Source organism: Gossypium hirsutum, chromosome D11 (assembly GCF_007990345.1).
Source record: "Gossypium hirsutum isolate 1008001.06 chromosome D11, Gossypium_hirsutum_v2.1, whole genome shotgun sequence".
Taxonomy (NCBI): Eukaryota; Viridiplantae; Streptophyta; class Magnoliopsida; order Malvales; family Malvaceae; genus Gossypium; species Gossypium hirsutum.
The window spans coordinates 1,081,004-1,091,277 of NC_053447.1; the positions used below are offsets into that span (position 1 = coordinate 1,081,004).

Here is a 10,274-nt window from a genome sequence, read left to right on the forward strand (position 1 = left end):
CGGGAGCAACATAGGAAAAAAACCGACACTGAAATTTGTATTTACCTCCATAGTAGCAGCATAGAGAATACTGTGTTTATATAAGAAAATAGGCATAATATCACAATAAAAATATGCAACCAAAACTTGAATACACAAGGCAAGAAGCCAAGAACCTAGCATGTACAAGATAGATACCAACTTCAAAACAAAGATAAGGGTAGCACTGTACACTCTTTTCAACTTTACTACTTTCGTTCTGACCAGCAGTGTATATATACTGATGGTATATCGTGGTTCCGAACTCATTTGATGTTAGCCCTTTTTTCCTGGAATGAAATAGAGTACGTACAAATTATACAAGAATAAAAGAGACTATGCGCAAGCTGGAATTAGAAAAGAATCTCATTACCTACAATATTAAGTGATTCGTTTAGATTGGTTGTTATCAACAGCTTTACAGGCACCACTGTTAATATTATTTGTCTCGGTGTCAATCTCGTAGGAAGATAGCAACCTTCTCTGCATCACAAAACAATATCTTATAAATATACAAAATAAATACATGGATGATTAGATCCGATTTATGTTGCAATTCGAACAAAATCTGCGAACATAAATTTTCTCAGCATTCATCCACCAACAAAAATCTACTTTTAGCAATAGCAGTTGAATCGCATCACATATACCGGGAAGGAAGAAGTAAACATTAGAAAGAGCTAACAGAAACTCACATGATCCTCAAAATCGGGACTTGTCAGATTGATGGAGAGGTTTCTCATCAGCAACAAAACCTAAATAGGAGAAGAAAAAATATATAAGTAATCACGTACAAGGCAAGATAGACAAGTTCCTATAAATTGTCATTGTAAAATGTGCGTACTGTTTCAACATCTATCGGATCCATCTTCTTAAGTTTCTGCATATGACCCTTAGCGTTTGGATCGAAGACACTGCCAATAAAACTGTATACTTGAGCAAAATCGGGCAATACTGCACCAAGCAAGAAACTGGTTTAAAGGGTGCGAGGATATTAGCTAGCAGAAAAGATTATAAATTTCGAGCAGATTTAAGATAAAACCTCTCAATGCATGACCATGATTTCCCTGATCAGTTGTATCCCCAACTTCTGTCGTCTTTCGGGTACTTTCAGTGCTACTACATGAGTTATTGGCCATCCCAGGACCTACAAAAATAATATACAACAAATATTCAAAATCTTAAAACTTTTAAGGGAACAAAGCTATATATCATAGATGATTTCAATGTTAGAAACCTTTTTTATCTTGTGCAAAACTGATGGTTTGTGCGTTGTTTGTTTGGGGAGAAGCAGCAGCTCTAGTAACAGGGTCCGCGAGCATCAACGAGGGATCGGATCTAAGAACATATCCAGTGTCGAGTAAAGCAGCAGGTGACTGCAAAGGCTCAGATACTTGTGGTTGCCCAAGAACTGCTAAATGTGAAACAGAGTGACAAGGTTATTAACTCAAGTCTGTTCCGTGATTTTACAATCATACTTGAGATCAAATATCCTCACCATTTTTGGAGGCTTTCTGAGGATATGGATGAGCGGCTTTTCTTTTAGGTCGAGGCGGAGGTAAATGTTCACTTGTTCCACTCTTTTGAACCTTTAGAAAGTATTTCTGGGCATGGCTACGAATCTACGAAAAAAACAGAAGGCACACTTCAATTCAAATCATTAAAAGCAAGCTCAAATATAGACAGAACAGAGGCTTTTACGTCATAATGATTTCTAGGCTCTTTCCTTTCAAAATACAGAGCCAGAATTTGCTAAGGAAAAAATATAGGTACATTTTAGTTTTACCTGAATAACAGTCTTAGACCCGACATATGCTTCAATCTTTTTCCAGTCACGGTCAAATCTGAATAGAACCAAAGAAATGTAAACAACAAAAAACAGTGAGACCAGGAAAACCATTTTGGCAAACATAATCACACACGCACACACATATAGAGGGAGAACATAACATTGAGTCGCCGCTATTTAAAATCTTTCAATGTCTTCAAATATACAAACAGTGTTCAGGGTCTTCTCATAGACATACACACACACATACATATAGAGACCGTAACATCAAGTCGTTGCCGCTGTTTAAAATCTTTCAATGTCTTCAAATATATGAACAGTGTTCAGAGTCTTCTCTCTCTCGCACACACGCACATACATCCATCCATACAGACATACATACATATAGAGAGAGACCATAACATCGAGTCGTCGCCGCTATTTAAAATCTCTCAATATATTCAAATATACAAACAGTGTTTAGATATGAAGTCTACAGCTAACTGAATATAAGAAGGAAATACACAAATTTAACATAAGCAATCTAGAAGTTTCAGTTAGTTACTAGTGAAATATGAATTACGATCTTAAACATCAAACTCAATTCAAAAACCTTGAAACTGAGTTGCCAAAAAAATAAAAGACATAATTCCTAAAAATAGTCATTAAAAACCCTAATTAGAAATGGAAGCAAAGCAAATTCGTAGAATATAGAGATAAAAAAAAACGCTTGTTACAGTTGAAGAGCTTCGAGGAACTTGTCGTGTTCAGGTTCAGTCCAGCTCTCTCTAGACTTGCTTATAGTGTAGGGCTTTCGGATTTTCTTATTCGGATCCTCGGAAGATGAAACCGTGGACGCCGCCGTTTCCGCCGTGGAAAGCGGTCCCAGGCCAGGTAACGCCATTACAGTCGGATCCGGGTAAAATCACGGAACCGGGTTCAGACTCTTTTTTTATACGATGTAAGATTTTTTGGGAGATATTATTTTCGGGGGTAAGCTTTTAAAGAACCAAGAAAATAGCGTTCCAAGGGGCGGTTGAGTTTGTACATAAAGGGCTCGCAATTTGGATTGGCTGTTGCGTGGTTTTCATTTGAGATTTAGAAATAGCGAATAAGAATCTGCCACGTCTACAAAATGTTTGGTCCAAGTCAAATTTATTTTAAAACTATTTTTTATTTGTTCTTAAATAAAATACATTTAAATGGCTTAATATTTTTTTCTAAACGTTCCGACATCAAATCAAAATAATTGAATACGAAAATAGTTAGTGAATACAATTAATTTTACATTTACATTCCCTTGTTAAACAAGCAAATTTTACAATATTTTAAGATTCAAATAGGTTATTCTTCTTCTTAGAAGTTAAATTGATTGTTGTTAATTATTAATTTGTTTAATTTATTTATATATGTAAAGAAATTTATTAACCGTCAGCATTCGGTCAAATTAAGTAAAAGATTTTAATTTAATCAAGTTGATTAGTTTTATTTTATCATTCTAATTTAGTTTTAATTTTTTTTAAATTTAGTCAAGTTAAATGAAATTCGAGTAGAGTTGAATCAAGTAAAATTATACAAGTTAAATTAAAAAATTAAAAATTAAAAATTTCAAATTAAAATCTTGTTACAGTATAACTAATTTCATGTTAAAGCACATTAATTTTTATATATTTATATTTTTTTAAATATGATGACGAATAAATTTATTACAAACATTTCAATTTAAACTTAGTTCCAATTGTATAAATGTTAAAATATGTCCAGAGTTAGTTTATTCACGTATGTGAAATTTAGTTTTTTTAGTTTTCTAAATTTTATAATTTTATTTTGACTTTTAATACTGAACTCATAGCTTCATTCCTATCTCAAGTTTTTATATCCAAAACATCTAATCGTAAATTTATAATACCACAAATAAAGTATAATGATAAATTTAACTCACAATGTTTATATTTTTATCAATTTAGTTCTTATATTTTTAATTAAATTTGACCATCAATTTTTTAAAAATAGTCGAATTTAATCATCTATATTTTCAAAACGAATCAAATTACAGTTTTTTAATAAAAACAATATCATATCAACATAAAATATACATGAATTGTCACGTAAATTATTTGTAACCATCCATATTTGTATCAACATTATATATTATATAAATTATCGTAAAATATAATAATATTGAAAGAAACAAACACTAACTTCTTCTTTTTTTACTTAAACAATATTATAATAAATTTATTAATCTATTTATAATCCTAGTTGGGGGAACCTAAAGGGTCGGTCAAAAGGTTAAAGGGACAAGTAATGAGACAGGATAGGTATTTCACAAAACGACACGTGCTAGAAAAAGAATAACAGGTACCGGTAATGTATGGTTTAGATAAACTGTTATGTGCTGAGTTGTCAGAACTACAGCCACATGATGTGAAGCAGATATTTAACACTGGGCCCTACTTGAGTTGTCCACTAATTTGGGCAAAATACCAAAAAAAAGTCTTATTTTTTTAAAAATTATCGAAATGGGCTTAGTATTTTATTATTTACCAGAATGGGTCATTTTCCCTAAAATTGCGTCAACGTCAGCGTGATGTCAGGGGACGTGTCAGAAAATCGTGTCCATGTCAGCGCGCTTTGCTTACGTGAACACAAATCGCACCTACGATGACACGATTTGCTGACGTGGATGAACAGTTTATGTTTTTTAGTTTGGAAAAGTTTGAAAGGCCATAACTTTTAGCTTGGTTGTCCGATTGAGACGATTTTTTTTTGACTTCGAATAACTTTTCGAGATGTACGCGCTGGCGGTTTGCCGTAGTTTTCGTCGAAAAAAATCCTTTTTTGCCCCTAAATTTCGATTTTTTCAGTTTAAAATTGAATTTTGAAACATTCAAATCATTATTTTCCTTATTTATTTGAAGTAAACACCGGATTTTTTTTATAGAATTGTTGTATTATTTTTTTTGACTTGACACGTGTATGGAATATGTCCGATAAATCGTTAGAACGTAAGTAATATAATTAAGATAATAATAGTATTTCTATAATATGTTAATTAATTAGTTTAGCTTAGTTGGTTAAGATGCTTGCTCTTTTCCTTTAATACATTGGTTCAAATCTTGTTGGTAACAATTTTAAATCTTTTTTGTACTTGTCACAATTGATGTAATATTGAAGAGTTAATTGATTAAAAAAATAAATACAAGTACAAAAAGATTTAAAATTTATTTTTTCAAAATACTAAAAAATCCCTATATTTTTAAAATTTATCGAAATAGGCTCGGTATTTTATTTTTTGACCGTTGGGTACTGTTCACGCGCGGGCCGAAATCACGTCCACATCAGCATCTCGCGCTGACGTGGACGCGATTTCCTGATGCGTACCCTGACATCTCTCTGACGTGGACGCGATTTCTCGAAAAAAGGACCATTCCGGTAAATGATTAAAAATAGGCCCATTTCGATAATTTTTGAAAAAAAAGAGCTTTTATTGGTAAATTACCCCACTAATTTACGTGCCTTTTTGATTATCTTGTGGTCAGATATATTTTTGCTTCACTTTCTGTTTTATTGTTTTTCGTTTTCTCTCGTGTGTTATTTTTTTTAATTTCGTTTTGTTTTTTTCTTCTACATGAAAATAAATATCTCATTTAATGTTTAGGCTGAAAAAGAAAATATTTAATTTCACTTTTGTGTAATGGACGCTTGTTGGACAAAGTATGATAAATTAGGTTAAAATATCTTTTAAGTTCGGTATATTTAGAATTTATTTTCTAATTTATTTTATTTTTCATTTTTAATATTTAAAAATATAAATCTAATTCTTTAAATTTTATCAAATTTTAGTTAATTGCATCAAACACCCTCAAATTATGATCCTTATTTTGAAATCGTTCTTAAACTATTGATGTTATATCAATCATGTCTTTTTATTATTAAAACCATTAATTTAACTGTTAAATGATATGTCAAAAATATTTTTTGAATAATCTTATTATAGGTTCTGATCATATTTGCTCTTTTTAACACAATGTCTAGAATTATTCATAGCCCCTCTTTAACTCTTAAATAGGAAGATAATGCACGTTGAAGCGCACTCAAACCTACGTCCTCATGTAGACCTGTACTGGCAATAATATTCATGCAAATCGAACTAAAACTCAATCAATAATGATATATCAAATCTTATATAGCTAATTTTTAAATGAAAAAAATAAATAAATAGAACGTTATCATATAACTTTTAAAAGTAAAAACTAAAAATAATTTAAAGCTAGAAAAAGAAAAAGAGTGAATGATAAAATATTTGTAAATGTTTTGAAAACCTCGAAACTAAGATTTTTAAAACATCTATTTTTTCAATATTCTTACTTTCTTTTCTTTTTTTAAATCATGTCACAAAAGATCTAACGTGTCATTTACTAGTTAAATTAGCGAATTTAATAACGAAAAGGCCTGATTGTTATAACATTGAAAGTTTAGAGGTGTAGTTATAATGATTTGAAGTTTATAGAGCAATATAGAATGACGTCATATATTTGATGCAATTATCTCGTTAAATTTAAGTTAATTACAATGTCATTTTTTATTATAAAGTTACGAAATAATTTCTTATTATAATTTCAAAATGTTAAACTAGTGAATTGAATAAAATAATTATAATGGTGTCAAGATGAAAATTTTCAAATCTGAAATATAAAAAATTTTAAATTTTTAAAAATAAAAAATTTAAATTTAAATGCATTTTAAGCATATTTCAATAGAATGAATTATTCTCCATCGAAGGAAAGTGTGATGAAATTCAAGAACAGCACCTGCACATGAATCTGATATTGAAACTGAAAACAGATCCTAGTATATTTCATGAGGAAGCCCAAAACAAGTTTGAACCCATTTACTTAACATGGATCTAATTGCAAACAATTAAAATTGGATTTCACGTGTACCTATGCTTTTTAATCTCAATTGTCAACTTTTGATGTGTGGTTTTCATATTAGCCTCTTAAAAAAATCTTTAAGTTGTAATAAAGAATTTTAAGTTGTAATTTATTGATCGAGCGTTCATATTTTAGGAGCATAATCTCAGATCATATTATTGTTATACCAAAAAAGAAAAATCTCCTAAAAGTAACACAAATTGAACATTATACTCATATGGGTTCAATTTTTTATTCTAGATCAGTATCATGCTCTCGGTCCAACCAGTTGGTCTGATTTTAAAAACAGTGAATTCATGTACTTTTCAAAATTTGAAATTCCAATCTTGACCCAAACTATTGTCGTTGAATCTCTTGAGTTAAATTCTACTTTTTCAAACATCTTATGCAACAAATATTTTATCATATGTGCAATGTCATGTCATGTTAGTTTTGCTATTTTTCACATATCACTCACAAAAAGAAAAAAACCACGTCACTTTAGTTAATTAATTTAACACATTACGTTTGAGTTAGAATTGGAATTTTTGTATTTAAATAGTATGTACTAAAATGACCAAATTAGAGTACAGGGACTAACTTTGCAACTTATACGCATATTATAGAGTAATAGCAGAATTTGACCTAACATATTTAATTGTTATCACTTGTGTTAAGATTAAATTTTTAAAAATTGAAAAGTATGGGAGTAAAATCGACTAAATTGGAATATAAGAACTAAATTAAAATTTATTAAAAATATATATTTGACAATGTTTTCATGTTTTCTGCCTCAAGATTTATTATTCTAATAGTAAAATTGCAATTCTCCCAAAAAAATGTAATCATTTTTACACCCTAATACAATTTTTTTTCTCAAACTGCTATGTAATGCTTGCGCTTTTTCTTCATTAAAAAAACTCCATACAAAGTAAAATAAAATGCAAAAATCATTAAAAATCATATAAATATCGGCAAAACTATCATGGAGGTCTTTATATTTTGTTTTCTCTACTCAAGAAATTAGTAAATTAGTCCATATATATTAGATCAAAGAGTAATTTAATCCTTTCTATTAAATACTTCATCCATTTCTATTACTAAAAATTGGTGTAACTGACGGAATAATCAAATTAATACTCATGGTGTGCTAGAGTGCTTCATGTTGACCTATAAGGACTAGTTTTTAATAATAAAAATAAATATTTTTCTTTAACGAAAAAAAACAATTTACCTTTCAATCTAATGTACATTAACTAATTTATCTATTTATTAAATAAAAAAATAAAATACAAATTTAACTCCAAATATAAATGCTTCTATATATATTTTACCTACAAATATCACCCCTCACTAGAAATTCCATAAAACTACACCATTATTGCACTATACAAAGACTAAAGCATATTATGGGTCACGAACCCATCAAAGTAAACCAATAAGCAATTATAAGGTAAAGCAATGTTTTAGAAATGTATCGGTTAGTTTAATTGGTTTAATTATAAAATTATTAATTTTTTTAAAATAAATATATTAAAATATTGAATTCAATTGTTTCGTATTGTTTTTTTTTGATTCAATTGATTTAATATTATACTCTAAATAAATATCTCGACAATCTAATTCCGGTGAAACAACATTACCATTTATCGAAATGTTAGATAAACTGAGTATGAAATTGTGATATCCTAACCAGATTTATATATATTTCACCAAAGCGGGCAATTTACCAAAAAAAATTATTTTTTTTCAAAATTTACCGAAATAGGCCCTTTATGTAATTATTTACCGGAATGGTCCGTTTTCCGCGAAATTGCATCTACGTCAGTGCGATGTTAGGGTACGCGTCAGGAAATCGCGTCCACGTCAACGCGATTTGTTGACATGGACACAAATCGCGCCCCCTAGGACGCGATTTGCTGACGTGGCATGAACAGTTTATGTTTTTTAGCTTGAAAAACTTTGAAATGCCATAACTTTTCGCTCGGTTGTCCGATTGAGACGATTTTGTTTTTGATTTCGAATAACTTTTCGAGATCTACTCGCTGACAAATGCCGAAGGCAGTTTGCCGCACTTTTCGTCGAAAAAGATCCTTTTTTGCCCCTAAATTTTAATTTTTTTCGATTCAAAATTGAATTTTGAAACATTCAAATCATTATTTTCCTTATTTATTTGAAGTAAACACCGGATTTTTTTACAGAATTGTTGTATTATTATTTTTTGATTTGACACGTGTATGGAATAGGTCCGATAAATCGTTAGAACGTAAGTAATATAATTAATGTAATAATAGTATTTTTATAATATGTCAATTAATTAGTTTAGCTTAGTTGGTTAAGATGCTTGCTCTTTTCCCTTAGAACCTTGATTCAAATCTCAACAAGTACAATTTTTTTTTGAATCAATTAACTCTTCAATATTACATCGATAGCAACAAGTACAAAAAAGATTCAAAATTGTTATCAACAATGTTCTAAGGGAAAAGAGCAAGCATCTTAACCAACTAAGTTAAACTAATTAATTGACATATTATAAAAATACTGTTATTATCTTAATTATATTACTTATGTTCTAACGATTTATTGGACCTATTCCATACACGTGCCAAATCAAAAAAAAATAATACAACAATTCTGTAAAAAAATCCGGTGTTTACTTCAAATAAATAAGGAAAATAATGGTTTGAATATTTCAAAATTCAATTTTGAACTGAAAAAATCGAAATTTAGTGGCAAAAAAAAATCTTTTTCGATGAAAAGTGCGGCAAACCGCCTTCGGCATTTGTCAGCGAGTAGATCTCGAAAAGTTATTCAAAATAAAAAAAATTCGTCTTAATATGACAATCGAGCGAAAAGTTATGGCCTTTCAAAGTTTTCTAAGCTAAAAAACATAAACTGTTTATGCCACGTCAGCAAATCGCGTCTTAGAGGGCGCAATTTGTGTCCACGTCAGCAAATCGCGCTGATGTGGACGCGGTTTCCTGGCGCGTACCCTGACATCGCGCTGACGTGGACGCGATTTCGCGAAAAACGGACCATTCCGGTAAATAATTACATAAAGGGCCCATTTCGGTAAATTAAAAAAAAGGTTTTTTTAATAATTTGCCCCACCAAAGCATCCAAAAATAGGAAAATAAATAAAAATAAAAAGCCCACAAACCCGGGACCTAAAATCTCTGCTTTACCACTTATTTGCTTCACTTTTTTGACTCGTATAATGTAGAGTATGTATATATATAAATATATATTTGTAATAAATTAAATTAAATATAATAATTTATTTAACCTTTTAATTTTATAAAAAAATATTTTAACCATCTATTTAAAATTTTATTTTTTTATAATTTTTAAATTTATATTTTTTGTTAAATCACCTTAAAATGGATGTAAAAATTTACATTTTTTTTAACTTTACTAACATGACATACACATGAATTTTCATATAGACGACACATCCGCATTTTTTTAATTTTTAAATTTAAAAACCTTTAAAAAATTATAAAACTTGTTTTTAAAACTTAAAAAATATTAAATTTTATAAAAATTTATTTTTAATACAATTAAAATAAAAA

The 10,274-nt window shown here is 29.5% G+C and overlaps 1 protein-coding gene across 8 annotated transcripts; it reads right to left on the minus strand.

Annotated features, from left to right (window-relative positions):
• Window positions 1-13: 13 nt before the first annotated feature.
• On the minus strand, window positions 14-2,805 carry LOC107904589 (protein REVEILLE 6). 8 transcript variants are annotated; one of them, XR_005920910.1, is made up of 9 exons: window positions 2,524-2,805; window positions 1,805-1,862; window positions 1,517-1,640; window positions 1,256-1,432; window positions 1,061-1,165; window positions 863-989; window positions 714-773; window positions 396-501; window positions 14-308 (listed from the first exon to the last, which is right to left on the minus strand). XR_005920910.1 is itself a non-coding variant. In XM_016831004.2 (9 exons), exons 1-8 carry the CDS (start codon window positions 2,688-2,690, stop codon window positions 400-402), a joined length of 903 nt encoding a protein of 300 aa, XP_016686493.1. In that variant the 5' UTR covers window positions 2,691-2,804; the 3' UTR covers window positions 14-308; window positions 396-399. The 8 variants fall into 8 exon arrangements, 4 of the variants coding, with proteins under 4 accessions (XP_016686493.1, XP_040961343.1, XP_016686495.1 ...); XR_001686257.2 differs by having other exon boundaries at window positions 396-496; window positions 863-972; window positions 2,524-2,804; XR_005920909.1 differs by having other exon boundaries at window positions 396-496; window positions 863-972; window positions 1,256-1,429; window positions 2,524-2,803.
• Between the last annotated feature and the right edge of the window lie 7,469 nt (window positions 2,806-10,274).